The following is a 26,939-nucleotide window of genomic DNA, read 5'->3' on the forward strand; positions in this document are numbered from 1 at the left end:
TTCACTAAGTATCTGAAGTTAGAAGAACTGTAATGACAGGGATAAATGTCTTTCCCACTTGTTTTTTGTCTTTGATCCTATAAATTTCCAATGTGCATAATTATGTGGGATTTGGGTTAAGGATGGGGCTAGAAGTCAAACAGAATAAATGTGTGGTCAAAGTACAGAGGTAAAAGGGAGAAACAAACAAACAAACAAAACAATAAGCCTGCCAAATCACTTGTGTTCTTCATCTTATTTTTGCATTAATGGGTATATGTCAGTCAGCTCTCAGCTAAATTTTCTCTTTAAGCACGAGATGAATAAAGTTGCCTCGAAAGTATTAACAGATAGTGAGGGGAGTACATTTTTAACTATTTCCCAAATTGTATTTAAAATACCCCTTGGATTATATTTTTTTAAAGGTAAAATCTTAAGGAATACATCCCCAATGAAAATATAATTATTTTAAATTCCACTGTATGGGGGAAGGCTAGTTCTCTACCTTGGGATTTGATTTCATCTGCTGCTGTTTCTACCTCATTGCTGCTGGTGTCTAATGCAAAGCTGCCTGGTTCACTCTGTGAACTCTGAAAGGAGAAAAGAAACATCAATTTCTGAGAAAAGAAACCTTTTCCTCAAAGGTACATCAACTCTCCCAGTTAAAGAATGCAGATAAATGCCTTGTAGGAGTTACCAAACATACCTGCTTAATTTTTCTAGAATTTAATGCTGTGTACTAGAAGCAAAGCAGTAATCACAGTCTTACCGCATCAACAAGATAAAATGCATTGGCTCAACATGTCATCCCATCTTCCTGGGGCTAACAAAGTGATGTGCTAAGAATATTATTCCAGATGTACATCAATCCTCAAAGTATTGTATAAGATATACAATACTTTCTAGAAACATAATTTGAGACCACCGCATAGTGAAACCGGACTTTTGGAAATGCTACTGTTTTACTATTAGAATCACTTTCCATGTTTGTGGTGGAAAGAAAAATATTTCATCTTAACTGAAGAAATTAAAGCTTAGTTTTATGAATAAATGGTGGCAAATAGCTTTTTGTGCTCATGCTGATGTAGTTTTGTTTGTTTTGTTTTCATGCTGATATAGTTTTAAAAGAATGATAATAGAATATTTTTAAGACTCATATTAGTGAACTTAATGGTGAATCATATTTTTAATTGCCTCCCCTTTTGTATAGAATATTCTTCCTCATTGAAGTCTTGTATTCAAATAAACACAAAGTTACTTAAATTATTAACATGGGAATTATATTTTCAGAATGAATAGTGAAGTTACCCTAAAAACTGGTGGTTATTGTACTCAGGGTAATAGTTCTGATTTTAGAAAGCACCTTTATTTACCTATAGTTTATAATAGCTTTTCACAAATAATTTACCTGTCCATGGAAGCTTCCTGCAACTGACTCAAATGAGTCAGCTTAATGATTAACATGAGTTTGCTCTTTCCCATTTGCCATTTTGTTTACCTTTTTGAATACCCACATATTTTCTTTTCCTTCTTCATAAGAAAACTAATTTGTCCAGTTTACTCTCCAGCATTAACATCTGATTATTTATGAAAACTCTACCTCAGTAGGCTCTTTGACTTCAGGTGCTTCCTCTTTCCTTTCTTTGTCTTCTTTTCCATCTTCCTGAAATGGAAACAGTGTTAGTAAGTGGCATCCAAAAGAAGCTAAAGATAAAATTAACATCTTATACTCTAGTATAGGAAGCTTTTTATGTAAAAAAATTTACATAACGGGCAAACATCATACCAAATAAAATCATACAAAGTAGCTGTATTAACAAATTCAAACAGTAACAGACTTGTTATAAATGCCAACCAACTAGAAGCAGACTACTGGGACCCGACTACCATTTGACAACCCCCAACCCCTTTTTCTTAAGTAGACTACATACCCAGCATGGAGCCCAACTTGGGGCTTGAACCATGACCTGGAGATCAAGACTGAGCTGAGATCAAAATTCGGATGCTTAACCAACTGAGCAACCCGGGCACCCCTGACCCCCTTTTTTTCAGCACTTTTGTCACAACCTGATGCAGAATATTTCAACTAAAAAGAGAAATAATTAAGTGACAAAATATGATATTGCATCTCAATTTTCTCAAGAATGTTGATTCCCAAATCCTCTCATAGTTAAGTGGTTAGAAATCTATGTAAGCCAGGTACCTGAGCAGGTTTGGGTTCCTCTTGAGATGCTGACTCACTCATCTGGGCCACTGAAACGTATCATCAAATGGTAGGGAAAAGTATTACCAGACCAATATTAATAACAAAAAGAGAGAAAGAAAATATTAGTAAACAACAAAAAGTACTAGAGAAGACCGAAATCACCCCCAACCCCCAATGCATCCCACCATTCTATTGAATGGTAAGTTCTCAACTGTTAAACTTTTCAAACTCTGCTACTGTTATTGCTGTTGTTACTGGCCAAAACTAGATTAGTGCTAGGCTAGTACCCAGGGAGACAGGAAAACTCAACCATTAATAATCACCACCATTATCATTAAAAAAAGAAACACACACACAGCAACAGTAATGCAAGTGAATTTTTTAAAACATTATTATCATCCTCATTAATTTTTGAAATAACAATTCAGATGAGGTGAAGTGAAATTTTGATGGCCACCCAATTCATGTGAGAAAGGCATATAGACAGAGTAATGATCTCACTACAAAGCATTTTTTTGAATGAGGAGCTCTGAGAGGAATGTGATTTATCTTGTTTATTCATATTAAAGAATTAAAGTGGATAATTATCAGATCTCTACTTCACTGCAAATGACTGCAAATTCGGTTACAAATTATCAAAATCATTGCTGTGCCAAAAATCATTTAAGAATTTGTGTATATTTAGGCTAGGTGCTATGTAAAAACTAAATTTTATATCCATGGCCTCTGCCTCTAGGGCAGTTACAATCTAGGGAATAATTTGAAATGGTATCTTTATACTGTGCTAGAGTATTTGCATTTCTTTTTATCAACACAGCACATGTTCTAGTTGAATAAACTGAAATTACTGCCTTTGGAGACAACAGATTCCAACACTTTAGAATAGCTGCCTCAAAGCCTTTTTGAAGCAGTTCATAAATAATAAATAATATAAAATAGATTTCTTTGGTAGGTCCCAACTGTACATTCTCACAGACTGCTTTCTTTGCTTATGGTGTCAATCTCCTGAAATTGCTAAGAAGTTCCCTTCCATTTCTTTTAAAATCCATTTTGTTTGGATGCACCCAGATAAATCCAATGCAATAAACCTTTATTGGGTGTCTTCTCTATGCAGTAGACATTAGGGTTGTAAAGATGAGTAAGACTTGTGCTCAGGGAAACAGGAAAACTTCCTTTGAAGAGTTCCTAGTTTAGTGATGGAAAAAGCGATAAACAGATGCAATTCAATCCGCAAAGTTCAAAAGTAGAGGTGCATATAAAACGCTAAGGAACACAGAGGGGTAAGCAATTACTTTTCCCAGGGCGGTCAGGGAAATTTTCACAGAAAGATAGATTTCTAAACTGGATTTTAACAGGCTAATAAGACATTTTTGTGTAAAGGAGCGGGGGGAAGAACGTTTGAGGCAGAAGGAGCAATACACACTAGGGTATGCAAGTTCAAAAAGTGAAACACTGATGGAGCAGAGCATACTTACATAAAAGAAAATGGCAGGAGATGCGGCTGAAAAAGTCACTTTTCAATCTGTAAAGGTTTATCAAGCTGAATCAAGGAGTTTGGACTTTACTCTGTACTTTTTAAGCACAGGATAGATGGGATCAAATTGGTGTCTTTAAAAAGTTACCTCCACCAGCAAATACTAGAATTATGAAAGACTGGGGAAAGAGACAATGAAGGTAGATTTTGCACCTGAAATGTTGCACCTGCAGTAAATGGCCCTCACTCTAGTCTAGGTTCTGCCAGACATTGCCAATACCCTAACCATACCCCTTCAGCTTTGCTTTTACAGTACGTGTGGATGGTTTCTGACCTCAAGCACCTGGAATTCTGTCTGAGCATTCCTGCCAGTCCAAATGTGGGGATAGGTGAGAAGTGTGTGGGAGTTGATATCTTACAGGATAAGCCTCAGCCAGTGATGGATAAGAAATTGCATATAGTCCCATAGGTGGAACGTTTCTGTCTCTCAGAGTTCCCCAATGGGATAGAACCTCAGTTGTCTACAGTGCAACCTGCCCAATACAGGTGTCTTTCACTTTTCTGTATTACTTCCCTACTCCCTTACCATTATTTCCTGGAACCACCTCCCAGATGAACTTGCACTCAACTCCTTGGATCAGGGTCTATTCTGAGGGAACCTAAACTAAAACAGATACAATGATCAGGACTGGGGGCAAAATTGGATCTAAAGAGTAAAAGAGAAATAGTTAATGTTCACTGAGTGTTTTTTTCATATTTACAAGGCTGAATGGATGATGATGCCATTAAATGAAATAAGGAAAGGAGAGAAAACAGGTTGGAGGAATGATAAGAGTTTGAGTTTGGAGGTGTTAACACGTTAAAGATACCTATTCAGTAGTCTGATAGAAGTTTCCAGTAAGAATCTTAATGACACTGAAATATATTATGGTGCATTGGTAGAAAGTTATGCAGAATCAATTCCACTGGAAAATGATAGAAACACTGTCCAGTCTGAACAGTACTAACTTGCATTTTAATTACTTAAAATGCATAGCATTCTGCACACCTCACGCTCCCACCCATGAGATTCTAGAGTCATTCTACTTAGATTGTCAGCTATGAGACAGAGTTTTTGTGAATCTGTTAATGGCCCTTTACATGCACTCCCAGTAGATTTATAAATTGGTGAATTGCAGCATTTGGCATCTTGATTGGCAAGACTGTCAGTCATATATTAAAGGGTAGCCAGTTATCCTTGAGGAAGGGGTTTCCCAGTGTAAGAGAGAAATCATACACAATTCTGATTTGTCAGACTAATAGAAGATCAGAAATGTCATTTAGCTAGATTTCATGAGTCTTAAACTCCTGGGTACTGACAGAAAGATGCATTTGCAGGAGGACGCTAGTGGAGCTCACCCAATAAGAATATCTTCTAGGAGAAGAAAGAAAAAAGCTAAAGATAAATGCTTGCTGATGAACACTTAAAGGTAAGGCTAGGAAAGAAAAGCCAGGATAAGAGAGAGATAACTGCTGAGAATGGCAGGAGATTCCTGCAGCTATTTGTCTGCATGCTGCTGGCCTGACTCCCATTATCAGCCTCTACCCACTGTGCATATGCCAGAGCAGGCTCCTGCAGCCCCACAAGTATATGCCAACGGCCAAGGTCTGTACAGCTATTGGCGGATCTGGACTGAACCCTAACCCTTGTCATTGGTCTGCACAGCTCCACTCACTTGCAGTTAACCCTACAGTTGTACACCTGCAATACACCAGCCCCAACTCCCATCACTGGCCTCCCCTGCCAAACACATGCCTACAGCTAGCCCCTATAGTCACACATGTACGCATTGACAGCCAGAGCCACTGCAGCTGCCTGTGTGCCTGCAGTTGGTCCCAGCCCCTGCTGAGGGCCCTAACCTTCACTACTGCACATCTGTCTGCAACTGGCCCCTGCAGCCAGCCTCCTCAACTGACCCCACAGCCAGCTGTGTGCCCACCACTGGCTGTGGCCACCATCACTGTCTGGCATGGTCCCTAGCCAGTAGACTGGAGGTTCTGTTAAAGCATCCAACAGTCCTGGGGTACTCTGGTGGTTCAGTTGCTTAAGCATCTGACAATTTTGGCTCAGGTCATGATCTTGGTGTCCTGGGATCAAGCCCTGTGTCAGGCTCCGTGCTCAGGAGGGAGTCTGCTTTAGGATTCTTTCCCTCTCCCTCTGCCCCTCCCCCAGCTCATGTGCGCTCTCTCTTTCTCTAAAATAAAATAAAATAAATAAATCTTAAAAAAAAAAAGAATCCAACAGTCCTCAGAGCCACTGTGTACTGCCTGAAGCTCTCACCAAAGATCATGCAGTTGTTGATGTCATGGACCATAGCTTCCTGAGCCAATGAGACACCATGCCACCCCCCACCCATCCCCATCCACAGGCACTACATGCCCTCACACTTAGCATCCTGCAGCACTAGACTAAGGGTCACAGCATGTTCCAGCATGCCCCCAAATACAGGTGAAGGTCTTTCCCTACCTAAATCATTCCATAAAGTCTGGAAGAGGTGACTCTTCTTCAAACACACAAACACCTACAAAAGTGACAGGGATCACAAAGAATCAAGGAAACATGACACCACTAAAGGAACACAGTAAACTTCCTGTAATGGACCCCAAAGAAGTAGAGATTCATAAATTACCCAACAAAGAATTCAAAATAATTGTTTTAAAGATGGTCAGAATGCTACAAGAGAACAGAGATAAACAGTTTGATGAAATAAGGAAAACAATAAAAGAATGAAATGATAAGTTCCACAGAGAGAAAAACATAAAAAGGAACACCAGAAATTTTAGAGCTGGAGAATACAAGGACTGAAATGAATTCAATGAAGAGTTTCAATAGCAGACTAGACCAAGCAGAAGAAAGAATTGGTGAATCTGAACACAGATTTATTATTATTATTATTATTATTGAAGTATAGTTGATATACAATGTTACATTAGTTTCAGGTGTACAACATAGTGATTTGACAAATCTATACACTATGCTATGCTCACCACAGGTGTAGCTATCAACTGTCACCATGCAATGCTATTATAATACCATTGACTATATTCCCTATGCTGTACTTTTTATCCCTGTGACTTATTCATTCCATAGCTGGAAGCCTGTGTCTCCCATTACCTTCACCCATTTTGCTTATCCCTCAATTCTCTCTCCTGTGACAACCATCTCTTTGTTCTCTGTATTTATGAGTTTGTTTTTGCTTTTTGTTTATTTATTTTATTTTTATAGATTCTACATATAAGTAAAATCATGTGGTAATTGTCTTTCTCTGACTTATCTCATTTAGCATACCCTCTGGGTCCATCCATGTTGTCACAAATGACAAGATCTCATTCTTTTTTATGGCTGAGTAATATTCCTGTGTGTGTGTGTGAGAGAGAGAGAGAGAGAGAGAGCAAAAGAGAGAGAGAGACATCTTTACCCATTCATCTATTGATGGACACTGGGTTGTTTTCACATCTTGGTTATTGTAAATAGTGCTGCAATAAACATGAGAGTGCATATATCTTTTCAAATTAGCATTTTCATTTTTTGGAGGGTAAATACTAAGTAGGAACACAGATCATTTGAAATGATCCAGTCAGAGAAAAGCAAAGGGAAAAAAATGAAGGAGAATGAAGAAAGCCTATGGGATTGATGGGACACCATTAAGAGAAATTACATATTATGAGAGTCTAAGAGGAGAGAGAAAGGGGCAGAAAGCTTATTTTAAAAAATATATCTGAGAACTTCCCAAATCTGGGGAGATATTTGCACATCCAAGTTCATGAAGTTCATAGGTCTGCAAACAAATTCAACCCAAAGACATCTTCCCCAGGACACATTGTAATAAAACTGTCAAAACCCAAAGACAATGATAAATCTTGAAAGCAGCAATAGAAAAGAAGTATGTCACTTACAAGGGAATCCCATAAGACTATCAGTGAATTTCTTATCAGAAACCTCACAGGCCAGGAGAAAGTGGGGTGATATATTTAAAGTAATCAATATTCTACCTGGCAAAATTCTCCTCAGAAATGAAGGAGAGACAAAGTCTTTCCCAGACAAACAAAAACTGCCTTATAAGAAATGTGAAAGGAGTTCTTCAAGCTGGCACAAAGGGACACCAATTAGTAACATGAAAACATACGAAAATATAAAACATACTGATAAATATAACTATATAGTCAAATTCAGAACACTTCAACACTGTAATATGGTAGTGTATTAATCAGTTAATTCTAGTATAAAGGTTAAAGGACATAAGTATTAAAAATAACTATAGCTACAAAATTTGCTAATGGATATACAATATAAAAAGATGTAAATTGTGGCATCAAAAACAAAATGGGAGGGTAAAAAGGTAGAGTTTTTGTATGTAGTTGAAATTAAATTGTTATCAACTTAAAATAATTATTATAATCAATGTTTCATGGTACACAAAGCAAAAACCTACAGTAGATGCACAAAAGATAAAAAGAATGGCATCAAAGCATACCACTATGGAAAATCATCAATTCACAAAGGAAGGCAGTAAGAGAGGAAGAAAGCACAAAGGAATTATGAAACAGCCAGAAAACCATTAACAAGATGATATTACTAAGTTCTTCCCTATTGATAATTACTCCAAATGTATATGAATTAAATTCTCTGTCAAAATGCATATAGTGGCTGGATGGGTGAAAAAACAAGACGCAACTATATGCTGCCTAAACAAGAGACTCACATCAGCTTTAAGGACACACATAGGCTCAAAGTGAAGGGAAAGAAAAAGAGAGTACATGCAAGTGAAACCAAATTAGAGCAGAGGTAGCTATACTTACATCAGACTTTGAAATAGACTTTAAACCAAAAGCTGCAACAAGAGACAAAGAAAGTCATTATACAATGATAAAGGGGTCAACTTATCAAGAATTATGGGGTTGTAGAATTATAGGATTAATTGAATTCACATCCCAGCCAAGTTACTCTTGTGAAAATTGGGGCACTGATTGGGAAGAAGGACCTCATTCCAAATTTCCAACATTTAGTGGGACTAGGAGACTAATAATCTCAAACTTCTGAGTCTCTCTTGCCAATGGAGGCAATTTGTCCTCCTGTATTTGTGGAGACTAGCCTTCACTAAATTGAAAACCTTGCAATAATCTCATCTGGGGGAATTGCCTTACTAGGAGATGCCCACTTTCCTCAAGACTCATCACAACCACCTCCTACTTCTAGGAGACTCATAACTAAAATCAGATGTTAAAATGCTCCAGCAGGGCAAATACAAAGTCTGACCAGGAAAAAATAGTTTTTACAGCAAAGGATTTTCACGATTTGCATATATAGGGGCATAAACCCAGGGAATATTTGTAAGAGTATATTATCAGGGAGTTAAAGAAAGGAACACAGAATATAATGCTGAGTTGTTAGAATTTGTTAATATGGGTTAATACTGAACACTTATCAGAAATTAAGGACTTAAGGTTATAGCACCTACAGCTGGAAGTGACGACGCCAATCATTTATTTGGTAAATTCACTGAAACTTGGACTCCACAGTGGCATGTGTTTAAGTTGAGATACTAGAACTTCCCTGGCATAATGTAAGGAGAAATCCAAAGGCTTAGGGAGATAGGAATGTTGGAGCAGATTTATCACATATTGACATGCACATCCACTCCCCGCCCCCCTCCAAGTACATCCTCTGAAAGGATTCTGGGGAGATCCCTTTACTGAAGCATTGAAAAGTATATTAGTGATGGGAATACTTACATCCTTGAAAAGCTCTATAGTGGCTTTCTTCTGTAGGTTACGCAGGTGGGATGACCCATTTCAGAGTAGCAGAGGCCAAATATTAGTGTTTAACCACCAAAGACAAAGTAGGCACATTTATCATAAAGGACAAAGTAGAAATATAGTGGTAATCACATGTTTTTTGACTCTCAGCAATCTTTGCGGCTAAGTGATTATGGTGGCCCTAGGAATAAAATAGATGGCCAGCCTACTGAAATGGTTAGCTATATATAATATAAAAAATCCATACATGGTGGCCAAAAATATGACTCTAGTCACCACGGTGGAGAGTTCTGACCTCTCACCAGTTTCTAGGCCTAAGCCCCATAACTGAAGGCAAGGTTGGATCTCCTTAAAGGAGGATACTGCAGCACTGCCATAAGTATATACTGAAAATCTTCTTCCAAGTCTTCCCAACACGACCTGTGGCCATCTCCTAAAATGACTACGTGCCAGGGAAAAAGAAATATTCAGGTTTTTCAGGGATTTCTAAACACTGGCACTACATCAATGTTAATTCCTGGGAACAATAAGTGCCACTTCAGTCCACCAGTTTAAGTGTGGGCTTGTGGTAGACAGGTGAGAAATTGAGTCTTTTTTGTTTTTTTTTTTAATGGAACAGCTTGGGATCCTTTGTTTACAGTTCTCAGAAGCCTTGTTTAGGGGCTTATGAGTGTAGAGGTTGCTGCTAGGCTCCAGGTCTAGGGCTAGAAATCTCCAGTCTTCCATAGTCAAGGGGACCTATTAAGTGGAGGTTAGTGCCTTATACTCCATAGCCACTGTGTTGTAGCTGACTTTAGGCTGGTGGGGGCTGTGGAGTCATGAATGGGTGGGGAGGAAATGTGTGGAGGTATAAGAATCTGGCTGTGGTGTTCCTACAGTTGGTACATAAACAACTGGAATTGTCTGTATCTTATGAAGGTATTGTATGCTAGAAAAACAAAGCTGTTGACAACAGCACCACAAAGAGGGTAAGGAGGATGGTCTGGTGAGAACCCAGGAACTTTTGGAGGACACCTGAATCTTCACACTGATCTTTCCCCATGCTGAAACCTGCATGGACATGGAAGACTTTGCTTGCTGGGATGTCTAGCAAAGTATTACTGAACTGTGCACAGCACAGAATGAGGGTCTCATGAAGTATTGTTGTAATGGCCAAGGCCTGACTTGGGGTTCAGGATCCTTTAAGATTAGCACCATTTCTGCCAGTGGTGATGAAAAGCCTGAACACAGTTGAACTGGGATATTGGTGAGGTAGGTCCTGAGGTCATAAATGAGTGTTAATCTTGATGCCTTGACCACAGTCTGGTTTCCCTCAGGGAAAGAAATCTGAAGAGGATTTTTGCTTTTACAAAAAAAGGCAAAAAAGTAAAAATAACATTCAGCATTTGTTTCTCAGCAAGCCATTGTAGAGACAGTATACACCCTAAGCTCCTTCCCCAGGAACCACACTCAGTAGCTCAGCATTCAGCAACTGTAGCTTTGAACTGTGTCTGAGCATCTGTGCTTTATCTCGATGTATTTTGTGCATCCATTAGCAAGATGTGTCCTAAGAAATCAGAAAAGCCTAAGAGATTTGATTTTTTGGGTCTAGGAATACTCAAAAGAATTTTCCATATAAATTAATGGTAATTGTTTCTTTGCTTTATGTCATTCTGCCTTACAGACGGTCTCACAAGAATGTTGTACTTTCAGATAGTGGGGGAAAGTGGGGGAAACCTGTACTTTCTTCACTTGGCTTCCAGGATAACAATATCTGAGTTTTTCTCCCACTTCCCTATTGTTTTTTATGTTTCTCTTGTTGGTTATTCTTCTTTTCTCAGAGTTCTTAATATTGTAGTGCTCCCAGAGCTTAGTCCTTGCACCTTCCCTTTATTTTTTAAAAGTTTTTATTTTAATTCCAGTTAGTTAGCATTCAGTGTGATATTGGTTTCCAGTGTACAATACAGTGATTCAACAATTCCATACATCACCCTGTGCATCACAAGTGCACTCTTTAATCCCCATCACCTATTTAACTCATTCCCCACTCTCCCACCCCCTGAGAAATTGAGTCTTCATACTAATCACAGTAGATTAAGTAAATCTATAGAACCACTCTATAGTGATTTGATCAGTTCCTGGATGTATAATTAGAATAGATACATGGTAACTGGCAGAATTTCCATATTGGCTCTCTGATCCTGAAATAAGTGGCCTTATAGTATGAAAAGCCAAGTTGTAGCCCTTGGGAGCTCCCCTCCTCCACATACATATATGCCAGGAGAGTAAACAAAAATTATTGCTTTCGTGGGATGGCAGAATGGGCAATTACAGAGATTAGTAACACCAATAAAGATTTGAAAGAAGCAGGGAGTGATGAAACCTATCTCATGCCAATTTAATTTGCCTGTTTGGATGGATTTTGGAGAATGATTGTAGAGAATTATAAATTTAATCAGGTGATGTCCCCAGCTGCCTTCTATATGTAGTATCTTTACTGGAGCAAATCAACACAATCCCTGCCACCTGGTATGCAGCTATTGACCTAACAAATGCTTATTTCTCCATACAAATTGGGAAAGAACACCAGCAGTTATTGGTTTTTACTTGGCAGGCCAACAGTATAACTTCACTGTCTTGCCCCAGGGCTATGTCAGTTCTCCTGCTCTCTACCATAATGTAGTCCACAGAGATATTGAGCATCTTGATCTTCCAATCAGCACTGAGTTGGTCCAGCACACTGATGACATTACAGTCATTGGATCTGGGGAGCAGGAAGTAGCAAGGTCTTTAACCGTCTTCATAAAATATATGCAAACTAGAGGATGAAAGATAACCTCCATTTCTGGTATCAATTTCCATATCAGTCAAGTGCTAATTACTACATTATTATGTCAGCTCTACACTCACCCTTTTGTATTCTTCTTTGATGCTGGAGCTGGGACTCTGAAAACCACATTTCTTTGCTTGCCAGCTGGTTCTGTTAAGCTCTTCTAACTGGTGGCACCAGAGAGAGACCCCAAGACTAAAGAAGGACAATAGAATTGTTCCTTCCTGTCTACCTCAAGACTGCTTCCTGTGAATTTTTGGTTCCTGTATGCTTTACCTCTGCAATGCTTCTTTATCCTGGTAGCAGCAGGTCCTTTCTATAGCAACAACTGAATCCAGTTTGTAGTTTTTCTACAGTTCTACACATTTCATTGACTCAAAGACACCAACACCAGCCAGCCAGTGTTCCTGCCTTAGAGGTCTGGGTCCTATGGAGTCCCTCCTCTAAGTTCAGAGACACCAACACCAGCTGAGCAGCGTCTTCTCAGAGATCTGAGTTTCAGCTCTGTGGGGGTCACTCCTCTAAGTTTGTACATTTTTTCCTTTGCTTCTTTTTTTTTAAATTTTATTTTATTATGCTGTTAAACACCATACATTATGTCATTAGTTTTTGATGTAGTGTTCCATGATTCATTGTTTGCATATAACACCCAGTGCTCCATTCAATACGTGCCCTCTTTAATACCCATCCCCCCACCCCCTCCCCTCTAGAACCCTCAGTTTGTTTCTCAGAGTCCATAGTCTCTAATGGTTCACCTCCCCCTCCGATTTCCCCCCCTTCATTTTTCCCTTCCTACTATCTTCTCTCTCTCTCTTTCTTTTCTTTTTTTTTTTTTTTTTTAACATATAATGTATTATTTGTTTCAGAGGTACAGGTCTGTGATCAACAGTCTTACACAATTCACAGCACTCACCATAGCACATACCCTCCCCAATGTCTATCACCCAGCCACCCCATCCCTCCCACCCCCCACCACTCCAGCAACCCTCAGTTTGTTTCCTGAGATTAAGAATTCCTCATATCAGTGAGATCATATGATACATGTCTTTCTCTGATTGACTTATTTCGCTTAGCATAATACCCTCTAGTTCCATCCATGTCATTGTAAATGGCAAGATTTCAGTTTTTTTTATGGCTTCCTTTGCTTCTTTTTTCCCCCCAGCTCTAGATGCAGTAACAGTTGCTTTCTCTATCATACCTTAGATGTCTCTTTTTAGCTTTGCAATCATCTACTTAACTTTATATCTAATCAACAGTTCTTGTTAAAGTATCTATTCAAATAACTGGTGTGATTTCTATTTCTTATCTGGACACTGACTATTAAAGTTAGTAAAAGATTATTAAATTTTATTAAAAATTACAACCAGGTGAAGGTAATATATGATTCAATCATACTCCAGCTATTATATATTCCATCTGTACTAATTAATTTATAGCTATGTCACTTTGTAATTAGTCATTTCAAATGTAAGGAATTGGATTATTAAAAACAGAAACTATGATTTCTTCCTCCCCCCCATTTTAACAAGTTTAGCTATATAAACCATAGTCTTTTAAGTGATACACTTCATTTAGTGTGAAATAAATGAGTTACAGATGTACTGCAAGATAGTTATCTATTCAGCTCTAAGTGGCCTGAAATGACTGGGGTGGTTGGTGCCTCTACATAATTCACCCCTGGCCAGAGCAATTTGTTCTAAGGATTCTCGGAGAGTAGCCCAAAGTAGTCAGAGCCTGATGATCCACCCTAGTGTCCCCCATGGTCCCCAAGGAGGTAAGCACAATGAAGAACTTGCTTTATTAAAGCAAGTACTCTTTAATAAAGAAGCAAAGCCAAGGAGTATTCTACTACCAGGGCATCATTTTCCAAAGCCAGTTGCAGTAAATATTGCTGCTTGTCATAAACATTGAGCCTTAGAGCTACCTGCATGTTCCAGGTAATCAAGGGGCAGGACTCACAGCCCAAGGTATGGCCAGGAAAGGCAGGGAGACCTGCCAGATACTCCTTATGGACTCAGCTCCCAATCTCTCTCTTCATATATATTGAATTCTTCCCTTTGTTTATGGCTGATGTGTCCTTTTAGTTACATCCAAGTTAGCTGCAGAATTTTCATTGTAATAACATAGTCATACTCTGCAAATTACAGTTTCATCATTATTTTGTAATATATACTTGATATGAAAATATATTTGGATATTCTAAATCCAGTCATGTAATCATAAGATATTGTCACATTACATTTGCCAGTGCGAAAAAGTAAGAGCTATTAGAGGGGCACCTGGGTGGCTCAGTTGGTTAAGCGACTGCCTTCGGCTCAGGTCATGATCCTGGAGTCCTGGGATTGAGTCCCACATCGGGCTCCCTGCTCGGCGGGGAGTCTGCTTCTCCCTCTGACCCTCTTCCCTCTCGTGCTATCTCTCATTCTCTCTCACTCAAATAAATAAATGAAATCTTTAAAAAAAAAAAAAAAGTAAGAGCTATTAGAGTCAAATATAATTTATACTTGTAAGTTTTTAATTGTTGTGAAAATTGTTTTAAATTTATCACCTAGTTGCATGAATTATATTCTCATCAATAATGACTACCAAGTGATCATTGTTAAATTGTCTTGTTCAGGAATTACATGAGGTCATTTCAATCACAAAACTCTACATTTCTTATAAGACTGGTTTAGTGGTGATGAACTCCTTTAACTTTTGTTTATCTGGGAAGCTCTTGACCTCTTCTTAAATTCTGAATGATGACCTGAAATGTTAAAGGGAATTCCTTTTGGGACGCCTGGGTGGCTCAGTTGGTTAAGCGACTGCCTTCGGCTCAGGTCATGATCCTGGAGTCCCGGGATCGAGTCCCACATCAGGCTCCCTGCTCGGCAGGGAGTCTGCTTCTCCCTCTGACCCTCCTCCCTCTCATGCTCTCTGTCTCTCATTCTCTCTCTCTCAAATAAATAAATAAAATCTTTAAAAAAAAAAAAAAAAAAGGGAATTCCTTTTTTTTGTTTGTTCTGTTCTTTGTTTAAAGGGAATTATTTTTTTTTTAAGAGAGCGAGAGTGTGAGGGGAGGCTCAGGAAGGGCAGAGAGAGAGGAAGAGACAGAATCCCAACCAGGCTCCATACCTAGCGAGGAACCCAGCATGGGGTTTGGTCTCATATCCTGGAGACCATGACCTGAGCCAAAACCAACTGAGCCACCCAGGAGCCCCTAAAGGGAATTCTTTAAATGGAAAGAAAAGAACATAACTGGAATAAAACCATGAAAAAATTTCACTGGTAAAAGCAAACATACAGTAAAGTAGTAGATTAATCACTTACAAAGCCAGTAAGGAAGTTAAAACACAAAAACAGTCAAATCAATTATATCTATAAAAATTAGTCAAGGGATACACAAAATAAAAATGTAAAATATAATATCACATATATAAAACATGGAGGGGGAGTAAAAATTTAGTGCCTTTAGAATGTGTTCTTCAGCACACATGTGAACTTAAGTGACCATCAACTTAATACAGACTGCCTCTACACATACGTTATATATGAACCTCACAGTAACCACAAATAAAAAACTTAAAATAGATACACAAAAAAATAAAAAGAAATAAATCTGAGAAAGCCATCAAGCCAGAAGGGAAGAGAGCAAGAGAAAAAGAAAGGAACAAAGAAGAACTAAAAAACAACCACAAAACAACAAATTGCAATAAGCACATACCTATCAATAATTACTTTAAATGTAAATGCTCCAATCAAAAGACATCAGGTGACTTAATGGATAAAAAAACAAAATGCATCCATATGCTGTCTATGAGGCTCAATTCAGACTTAAAGACACATACAGCCTGAAAGTGAAGGGATAATGATAATTGATGTTCCATGCAAATGGAAGTGAAAAAAAAAAGGCCAGGGTAGCACTACTTGTATCAGACAAAACAGACTTTAAAAAACGAAGACTGTAACCAGAGAAAAAGAGGGCATTACATAATGATAAAGGGATCAATCCAGCAAGATCAAGATTGTAAACATCTATGCACCCAACATAAGAGCACCTAAATACATAAAGCAAATATTAATAGATATAAAGGGAGAAATTGACAGTAATACAATAATAGTAGGGGACTTAAATATGCCACTTACATCAATGAATACATCATCCAGACAGAAAATCAATAAGGAAGGAGTGGCTTTGAATAACCCATTACACCAGATGGATAAACAGATATATATATAGAGAGAGAGAGAACATTCCATCCCATAATAGCAGAATAGACATTCTTTTCAAGTGCACATGGAATATTCTCCAGGATAGATCACATGTTAGTCCACAAAACACATCTTAATAAATTTAAGCAGACTGAAATCATATCAAGCATCTTTTCTGACCACAACAGTATGAAACTAGAAATAAATTATAAGGAAAAAAAATGGAAAAAACACAAACACACTGAGGCTAAACAACATGCTACTAAACAACCAATAGTCAACAAAGAAATCAAAGAGGAAATAAAAAAGTACATGGACACAGCCTTGCATATGCCACCACCCCAGAGCTGCCCACACCGCCAGTCATGGTCAACCTTGCTGTGAATGGCAAGCCCTTGGGCCACACCTCCTTTGAGCTGTTTGCAGACAAAGTTCCAAAAACAGCAAAGAACCTTCATGCTCTGATCACTGGGGAGAAAGGATTTGATAATAAGGTTTCCAGTTTTCACAGGATTTTTCTGGGATATATGTGCCAGGGTGGTGGCTTCACAGGCCATAATGGCACTGGTGGCAAGTCCATCTATGGGGAGAAATTCAATGATGAGAATTTCATCCTGAAGCACACAGGTCCTGGCATCTTGTCCATGGCAAATGCTGGGCCCAATACAAATGGTGCCCAGTTTTTCATCTGCACAGCTAAGATTGAGAGATTGGATGGCAAGCATGTGGTCTTTGGCAAGGTGAAAGAGGGCATGAATATTGTGGAAGCAATGGAGCACTTTGGGTCCAGGAATGGCAAGACCAGCAAGAAGATCACCATTGCTGACTGTGGACAAATCTAATAAATTTGACTTGTGTTTTATCTTAACTACCAAACCATTCCTTCTGTAGCTCAGAAAAGTACCCCTTCACCCCCATCTGCTTGAAATATCCTATAATCTTTGTGCTCTCACTGCAGTTCTATGGGTTCCATATTTTCCCTACCCCCCTCAAAGTCTAGCTGGATTGCAGAGTTAAGTTTATGATTATGAAATAAAAACTAAACAACAACAATAACAACAAAAACATGGAAACAAATGAAAATGGAAGCAAAATGGTCCAAAATCTTTGGGATGTAGCAGAAGCAGTTCTAAGAGGGTAGTTTATAGTGATACTGATCCACCTCAAGACACAAGAAAAATCTCAAAACAATGATGTAAACTTACACCTAAAGGAACTAGAAAAAGAAGGACAAACAAAGCCCAAAGTTAGTAGAAGAAAGGAAATTATAAAGACTAGAGTGGAAATAAATGAAATAGAAACTTAAAAAATCAATAGAAAGATCAATGAAACCAATGGCTGGTTCTTTGAAGAGATAAACAGAATTGATAAACTTATCCAGACTCATCAAGAAAAAAAGGGAAGACTCAAATAAATAAGATCAGAAATGAAAGAGGAGAAATAACAACTGACACCACAGAAATACAAAGGATTATAAAAGAAAACTATGAAAAATTATATGTCAACAAATTGGACAACCTAGAAGAAATGGATAAATACCTCAAGACATACAATCTTCCAAATGGAATGAGGAAGAAATAGAAAATTTGAAGACTGATTACTAGTAATGAAATTGAGTAGGTCCTCAAAAAACTCCCAACAAGTACAGGACTGGATAGCTTCACTGCTAAATTCTACCAAACATTTAAAGAAGAGTTAATACCTATCCTACTCAAACTATTCCAAAAATAGAAGAGGAAGGAATACTTCCAAATTCATTCTATGAGGCCAGAATTACCCTGATATCAAAACCATATAAAGACACTACAAAAAAAGAAAACTACAGGCCAATATTCCCAGTGAACATAGATGCAAAAATCCTCAACAAAATTAACAAACCAAATTCAACAATACATTGAAAGGATCATTCACCACAGTCAAGTGGGATTTACCCCAGGATGGTTCAATATTCACAAACCAATCAATGTGATTTATCACATTAACAAGAGGAAGGAATAAAAACCTTATGATCATCTCAATATATGCGGAAAAGCATTTGATAAAATGCAAAATCTATTCATGATAAAAACTCTCAACAAAGTAGGTTTAGAGGAAACATACCTCACTATCATAAAGGCCATAAATAAAAAACCCACAGCTAATATCATACTTAATGGTGAAAACAGAAAGCTTTTCATTTAAGATCAAGAACAAGACAAGGATGTCCATTCTCACTATTTTTATTCAACATAGTACTGGCATTCCTAGCCACAGCCATCAGACAAGAAAAAGAAATAAAAGGCATCCAAATTGGTAAGGAAGAAGTAAAACTATCCCTATTTGCAGATGACATGATACTTTATATAGAAAACCCTAAAGACTCCACCATTTATTAGAAGTAATAAATTAATTCAGTAATATATACAGGGTATATATTTAATATACAGAAACCTGTTACATTTCCATAGACTAATAACAAAGTAGCAGAAAGAGAAATAAATACATTTAAAATACATTCCCATTGCACCAAAAAGAATAAAATACTAGGAATAAATTTAACCAAGAAGGTGAAAGACCTATACTATGGATAATATAAGACACTAGTGAAAGAAATTAAAGATAACACAAACAAATGGAAAGATATACCATGTTCATGGATAGGAAGAGTATTGTTAAAATATCCCTACTACCCAAAGCAATCTACAGATTCAACGTAATCCCTATCAAAATACCAACAGCATTTTTCACAGAACTTGAACAAATAATCCTAAAATTTTGTATGGAACCACAAAAGACCCTGAATAACCAAAGCAATCCTGAGAAAGAAGAGCAACGCTGGAGGTATCACAATCTCAGATTCCAGAATATGCTACAAAGCTATAATAATCAAAACAGGATAATACTGGCACAAAAATAGACACATAGAACAATAGAACAAAATAGAGAGCCCAGAAATAGACCCATACTTATATGGTCAATTAATCTTTGACAAAGGAAGCAAGAACATACAATGAAGATAGTCTTTTCAATAAATAGTGCTGGGAAAACTGGACAGCTACATGCTAAAGAATGAAACTGGACCACTTTCTTATACCACACACAAAAATAAACTCAAAATGGATCAAAGACCAAAATGTGAGACCTGACACCATAAAATTCCTAAAAGAAAACATAAGTATGGACTTTGGCCTTAGCAACATATTTATGGATATGCCCCAACAAACAAGGGAAACAAAAGCAAAAATAAACTATTGGGACTACACCAAAATAAAAATCTTTTGCATAGCAAAGGAAACCATCAACAAACCAGAAAGGCAGCCTACTGAATGGGAGAAGATATTTGCAAATGATATGACCAAAAAGAGGTTAATATCTAAATTATACAAAGAACTTATACAACTCAACACTAAAAAAAAAAAAAAAAATAATCCAATTTAAAATAGGCATGACTAGACATTTTTCCAAAGACATACAGATGGCCAACAGATATATGAAAAGATGCCCAACATCAATAATCATCAGGGAAAGACAAATCAAAACTACAATGAAAGATTGTCTCACACCAGTCTTAATGGCTAGTATCAAGATAAGAAATAACAAGTGTTGGCGAGGATGTGGAGAAAAGGGAACCCTTGTGCACTGTTGGTGGGAATGTAAATTGGTGCAGCCAATGCGGAAAATAGCATGGAGATCACTCAAAAAATTAAAAAGAGAACTACAATATGATCCAGTAATCCTACTAGTGGGTATTTACCTAAAAAACAAAACAAAACAAAACACCAGTTTGGAAAGATATATGCACCCCTATGTTTATTGCAGCATTTATAATAACCAAGATATGTTAGCAACCCAAGTATCCATTGATAGATGGATGAATAAAAAAGATGTCGTAGATAGATAGATACATAGATAGATATGAATATATATATGTGAATATTAGTCATAAAAAAGAATGAAATATTGCCACTTGCAACAACACGGATGTACATGAAGAGTATTATGTTAAGTGAAATAAGTCAAAGATATATGATTTCACTTACATGTGGAATCCAAAAAAACAAAACAAACAAAAAAAAGCAGAAATACACTCATAAATACAGAGAACAAACTGGTGGTTGCCAGAGGGGAGGGAGGTAGGGGTTCAGGTGAAATAGGTGAAGGGGATTAAGTGGTAGAAACTCCCAATAATAAAATAAATAAGTCATGGAGGTGAAAGGTACAGCAAAGAGAGTAGTCAATAATATTGTAATAATGTTTTTAAAAACCTACATAGAAAATGTAATGTTTATAGAAGCAATCTCAAGTTTTTCATTTAATTTTTGAGAAGACTATTCAGAAGCTCATACAAATTCAATATTTAATATCATCCTTAATATGTTTATTTTTTTCTCATTATATTATATAAAAAGTTTTTTTCACCAAGCCCCATATAGTTGCCTCCAAATCCCCTTTAGTTTATCTCAGTGTGCTATACAAATATCATTTCTATGGATGTCATGATATGAAAAAGAGTTGAAAAGCACTGCTTTAGCCCCAGATCAGGATTCTTTTTTTTTTGACATTTTATTTTTTTAAAACATTTTAAAAATTTAAATTCAATTAATTAACATATAATGTATTACTGGTTTCAGAGATACAGGTCTGATTCATCACTCTTATATGATACCCAGTGCTCATTACATCACATGCCTGCCTTAAAGTCCATCACCTAGTTACCCCATTCCTCCACCCCTCTCCCCTTCAGCAAGCTTTAGTTTGTTTCCTATGATTAAAAGTATCTTATGGTTTGTCTCCCTCTCTGGTTTCGTCTTGTTTTATTTTTTCCTTTCTTCCCCTATGATTACCTATTTTGTTTCTTAAATTCCACATATCAGTGAGATCATATGATAATTGTCTTTCTCTGATTGACTTATTTCGCTTAGCATAATACCCTCTAGTTCCATCCATGTCGTTGCAAACTTAACCTGAGGACTCTCAATGGATTTCAGTGAGTGTGTGAAATGTGCAAGTATATCTTTCTGGAGAGTTAATAGTTTTCATCAAGTTCTCAAAGCTTAAGAACCAACTGATCTCAAGAATTTCAAAAGTTCTGGGGCGCCTGGGTGGCTCAGTCGTTAAGCGTCTGCGTTCGGCTCAGGTCATGATCCCAGGGTCCTGGGGTGGAGCCCCTCGTCAGGCTCCCTGCTCAGCGGGAAGCCTGCTTCTCCCTCTCCCACTCCCCCTGCTCATGTTCCCTCTCTGTGTCTCTCTCTGTCAAATAAATGAATAAAATCTTTAAAAAAAAAAAAAGAAAAGAATTTCAAAAGTTCTCCTATAATTTCACCCCTGAAGAAGTGATGATACAAGTTAAGGGTTAAAGGAATTCCAATGGCACAAGTAGGCCTCCATTATAACAGGTGGGAAGAATAAAGGTGTTAGAAATAGAAGTAGGAGGACTTCTGTCTCTGGCTGCCTCTTTTAGGAATCCTGCTCTTGGTCTCTCTCTTCTCAAATTCAACTAACATACTAAGAGGATCTAGGGTCTTTTCTCTAATAAAAGTAGATACTTCCTCCCTCAGATCACCAGAAGACCAAGTAGGAACCAAGGTGGAGCCCAGGGAAGAATAGGTATAAATGGAGCAGAGAGCATAGATTTCAAATGCTCACATGTGATCTAGCTCTGCAACCAAAGCCTGAAAGCCAGTATCATAAACTGCATTTTCCCAAACCTCTTCCTCTGTGTTTCTAAAGCACTTGGTACATATCTAGGCTTCTCCTGTATACGTATCCCCCTTGGGGGCCTAGCAAAGTTGACTGAAACCACAGTACCACTAAACCATTATGTCATTATTTGGTGTGTTTTTCCCTGCTAATAGGCTTTGAGCCCCTGAAAGACAGACTTTTATTTCTTAAAACAGTGTGTAGCATATAATACATACTCAATATTTTCTCAATTAATGGTGATTAATGAACATGCACCAGTAATTTCCAAATCTTAGTTTCCTTAAAAGGTTATATACTAGGAAGAGCTATCTCCTCTGTAAATTAATAAATTAACTTCCTGATACAAATAAACTTAATGTGAATCTGGGTATTTTGTAATTCCAATTTTTTTTAAAGATTTTACTTATTTATTTGAAAGGGAGAGAGTGAGTGAGAGAGAGCACATGAGCAGGGGTAGGGGGAAAAGCAGACTCCCCTGCTGAGCAGGGAGCCCAGCATGGGGCTCGATTCTAGGACCCTGGGATCATGACCTGAGCCGAAGGCAGTCTCTTAACCGACGGAGCCACTCAGGCACCCCTAATTCCAAATTTTTTTTTTTATAATCCTAATTTTAACCAGGATTTTATCACCTCAGATATGTTTAACAAAGATCTTCTATATCTGCCTGCAAATGAGACATATCTTCACCACTAATCTACTTCTCTTACTATTAAGAAAAGGCATGAATCATGTCTTTTTAAGTCCTTTTTATTCCCTTTTTGCTTGATGCTATTTTCTACACATAGGGTACACTCAGAAAAAGCTGACTGAACTTGGAACAAACTTTAGAGAATAATAAAGTTATCTTAACTACATACAGGGCTTTATAGTTTATACTGTACTTTAGCATGCATTATCTCATTTGATCACAGGAATCCTGTGAGTTAGCAATCCATTGTAGAAACTAATGCTCAAAAAGTTTAAGCCATTTGCCTAAGGTTTCACAGAGTTGGAGCTAGGAGCCAGGTCTTCTGACTCCTATGGTAGTGATCTTTCCCAATATAAGATTAATGGAATTAAGTCATCTGCCAAAAGAATTTCTTAATAGTATGTTGCTACACAAAACTAGATAATCAGTGTTGCTATCCCTGAGTCACTAAGAAAAATAACATACAAGCACATTATTAAGACCTATTGATTTGAATAATACTTTTTCTAGAATGATACTTTGATTTCTAAACCACATGTTTCATTTATCTGAGTTCATTCAGCTTTCAGCTATGTATGTTTCTTAGCTATGCATATAACTTCCTGTTTGGTCTTCTAAGCATTGGTTCAAAGTTCTTATTTCTGAACTTTGTCTTTTCTTTTCCTGTTTACTATGCAGCTCTGGGAAAAAAAAAAAAAAACACAGATTGTTTAATCGGTGAACCATACATCTTTGTTTAATTTTGTCTCGCAGGCACTCTTGACCACCACCAGGGGGCAAAAGCCTACCAGCTGGCTTCTCTGCAATTCATTCTACACAGGACTGTACAGTACAGGGACCCTCAGTGTCTGATTCTTGATGGAACCTCCCTGCTAATTATTTCAACCGCAGGGCCCCAGGGAGAGAACAAAGGCTCAGCACAGAGGGCTCTAGTGGCACTTAACCATACAGCAGCCAGAAAGAGCTCATGACAGCCCTATCAGTTTAAAGAAAGCAATGAGATCCAAAGAGTTTGAGTGACAACAGGAGCAGGAGGCTTTAATAACTGCAAACTCCTTAATGTGTGTGTTTTCTACAGCTTTGATATGTATGGTGGTATATTCCAGAGCATGCACTCAAGTTGAGAAATAGCTTTGTCAACTCTTTCTCTGTGTAAATAATCAATGGTATTTGCATAGTGAGATTTCCCCCCTCTTTTAATCTTGATTTTTCATTACTTCCTTGAAGTCTGCTGACGGTTTATCTTTTAGAAAAGTATTCCTTTAAAATATTTAATAATCTACATTTCACGTAGGTCTATGCAATCATGAAATCTAGAGCCGAAGGAGTAAAAAATCTCAAGGAGCAAATCCTATTTAAGAGAATTTCTTCCAGCAGGAAGCAAGTGGGAGGTAAATAGCAGGTTGGACCCTTATAATTCCGTGAGCCCAGCCTTCTCGGCCTCCCGGGCTCATGCAGCCTCTCTCCACCTTAGGAATAATGAATGAGTCCTCAGACAGGGGCCAGGGTAATAGAGGAAGCGTGAGGGGTACCCTGAAGCTTGCCAGGGTATAAAATTAAAAACCTTTCTTTCTTTCATAAAGTCTCATCATAAAACATGGGCTCTGAGACAGAAGGTTTAGGTAAAGCTCAGAAAAAGCTCCCAAGAGCCGGGTCAAAAGGAGATAAACTCGTCTCTGGTCGCGCCAAGAGGGTCTCCAGTCCAGTAAGTCTCACTCCCACCTAGAGAAAGCCTTTGAAACCCCGCGGAGCCCTTTCCCACCAGACAACGCGTTTGCCTCAGGATTTTCACCTCAGTTTCCTTTCACTAAGATCGCTTAAGCTGTGCGCCCCCACCTCATAAAATGGTCGTCTCTCAGGACTGGGGATTCCAGCGGCCCCCCGGCCCGGGGCCCCTCCCCCCATCCCAGCTCACTGCCTCTAGACTCGGGCAAACCGCGCGATTCCAAAGCAAAGGAGGAAACCCGGGACCGGGCGGCGGCCGGAGACGCAAACGCCCAGGCGGCTTCCGGCAACTCAAGGGTTACGCCGAGGCGGCGGCGCGCGCCGAGGGGAGAGGCGGTTGCTGACAGGTGGCGCCTGCGCACTGGGAGCGCTCATTGTGCCCCGCTGCTGCCGAACCGCCCGCCCGCCCGCCGCCCGTTCGGCGCGTCAGTAGGCGAGAGTCCGGTGGTGGGTGCGGAGCCTGTGGCCGTTCCCGCGGCCTCCTCCTCCTCCCCTTACCCCTCACCCCCATCCCATACCCCCTTCCCCATCCCGGCTCCGTCACCCTCCCGCCCCCCCACATTCAGGACAAGAATGCCCTGCCCGGAACAGCCTAGCAGCGCCTAGATGGCTTTGGTCACGGTCCAGCGGTCGCCTACCCCCAGCACCACCTCCAGCCCCTGCGCCTCGGTGAGTCCCACCCGGCGGCAGCTCCGCTCGCTTCTGTCACTGCGGCTCCGCTTTGCCTCAGCGGGTCCCGCCGAGCGCCACTGCGCACGCGCCGCGCCGCTTCCCAGGCCTTGGCACTCGGCTGCCGCGAAACCCCCCCACACCCCATCTTAAAGACGAGCTACGGGAACTACGGGACGTTGGGGTTTGCCCCCATCACTGTGGGCACCTGGCTCTCACAGTCCTCGCCCTGAACCGCCCCCCCCCCAGTAGCATGCTTTCCTATGGCTTGAACACTTCCTTTCGGGAATGAGTCATTCTTGCTTTTCACCCTCCCCCTTCCTTGTACCCTCTGTTGCTCTGCTGCAGGGAGAGGACCATGGGACTCCTGCGTTGCCCCTTACACAGCCCCTTACCCACACCCATTTCTTGGACCCGTTCGGTATTCGCACACTGCAACCCCTTCTTCAGGCTCTCCGGGTTGTGTGCCTTCCCCCTAGTCACTTGCCGTCTTTCTTGTGCTCTGGTACTGTTCGGGCTTCATTGGACTGCTGAGCTGGTAGTTACTCCTTGGTTTCTTCCCTCTTTCCCTCCCGCAGAGGGTGGCCGTAGTCTCTGCTTCTTGGACCTTACCTTTTCTCTAAGAGGTCCTGAAGCATCTGGCGCTGCTTGATGACCAGTGCCTGTTCATTTACATGTTACAGACATTAATGCCTTAACACTCATTGCTCATGATCGTTCTTGTTCTTGGGTCGTGTTTGTATGGTTCCTTACTTCAGATACCTATGCCAGTGAAGCATGCTTCCAGAAGGAAAATACCCAGTAACCAGCCTTTTCCTGCTGGGCAATTCTTTGACTTCCCTGCTAGCCCCACCCCCACTCCTTTACACCCCATTCTTTTAGGCTTTATTCTTGAAAATATTTATTTAAAAACGTAAAATATTAAAAATAAATACATAAAGTATTGCACCAGTGGGGCGAAGTGGGATCTTTCAAAAACATGCAGATGTTTTAGAAGGAAATAGAATGAAAATATGAGCAATTGGAAAAACCGTCTGGAGCTTCCTACAGAATTGTAATTTTTAAAACTGTGTTGGTGGATTTAGTAGTTTCAAGTTGCCAAAAGGTATTCAGTAAACACTGTACCACCTTCCACTGTAAAACGTCAGGTTATTCTTAATATTTGTATGTTCACTGAGGCGTGGGCTTTGATATCTTGAAACTATGGTGGGTTGTGATTTCAACATAGTTTCCTGAATTTCAAAATTTTGTTGTGTATAGTGATGGTTTCTTCTTCTTTTTTTTTTTCCTGAGGTTTCTTTTGTATTTTGTGTGACCAAATTGATAATTATATCCTAATTCTAGAATTGATTATATTTCGGAGGTTAACTTGTATCAGAGAGCAGAACTATGATCTTTGGGTAAAAGTTCAGGGAGGCAGATTTCCAATGATTGTAAGGAAGAATTTTGTAACAGTGAAGTGGACTGCCTTGCAAAAATAGTGAGTGTCCATTCAAAGAAAGTATTCAAAGAAAGGCCTTTTGCCTGGAAGTTAGTATAAATAATTCCTTCAGTGGGGGACTTCTAAGGCTCTTCCAACTCTTAATATTTTGTGATTTGAGAATAGTTGCACTTCAAAGCTGGTAAAACGTTTTAGGGTCCTCTGAAGACAAACCATCTTACTTCTCTCTACTAGTAAACCCTTTGAGGATAGTGGTCACCAGGCCTGTTTTTGGCTGAG

The 26,939-nt window shown here is 39.0% G+C and overlaps 1 protein-coding gene, 1 long non-coding RNA gene and 1 pseudogene across 4 annotated transcripts in view; 2 read left to right on the plus strand and 1 right to left on the minus strand.

Annotated features, from left to right (window-relative positions):
* On the minus strand, positions 1 to 25,301 carry LOC144381198 (uncharacterized). Of its 2 annotated transcripts, none has more exons than XR_013446073.1 (4): positions 25,189 to 25,301; positions 2,183 to 2,232; positions 1,580 to 1,642; positions 1 to 569 (listed from the first exon to the last, which is right to left on the minus strand). It is a non-coding gene; the product is annotated as an uncharacterized LOC144381198 (long non-coding RNA). The 2 variants fall into 2 exon arrangements; XR_013446072.1 differs by lacking the exon at positions 25,189 to 25,301 and adding an exon at positions 4,246 to 4,312.
* LOC118537255 (peptidyl-prolyl cis-trans isomerase A pseudogene) lies at positions 16,978 to 17,323 on the plus strand (annotated as a pseudogene).
* SSH2 (slingshot protein phosphatase 2) overlaps positions 25,082 to 26,939 on the plus strand; it is a 242,910-nt gene continuing 241,052 nt past the window's right edge. The window contains exon 1 of one of the 2 annotated variants that reach the window (XM_036094635.2): positions 25,082 to 25,219. In XM_036094635.2, the coding sequence (XP_035950528.1) occupies positions 25,157 to 25,219 (63 nt within the window). In that variant the 5' untranslated portion in view covers positions 25,082 to 25,156. The remainder of the gene's footprint in view (positions 25,220 to 26,939) is intronic. The other variant, XM_036094638.2, reaches the window with a different exon arrangement.

This window comes from Halichoerus grypus, chromosome 2 (assembly GCF_964656455.1).
Source record: "Halichoerus grypus chromosome 2, mHalGry1.hap1.1, whole genome shotgun sequence".
Lineage (NCBI taxonomy): Eukaryota > Metazoa > Chordata > Mammalia > Carnivora > Phocidae > Halichoerus > Halichoerus grypus.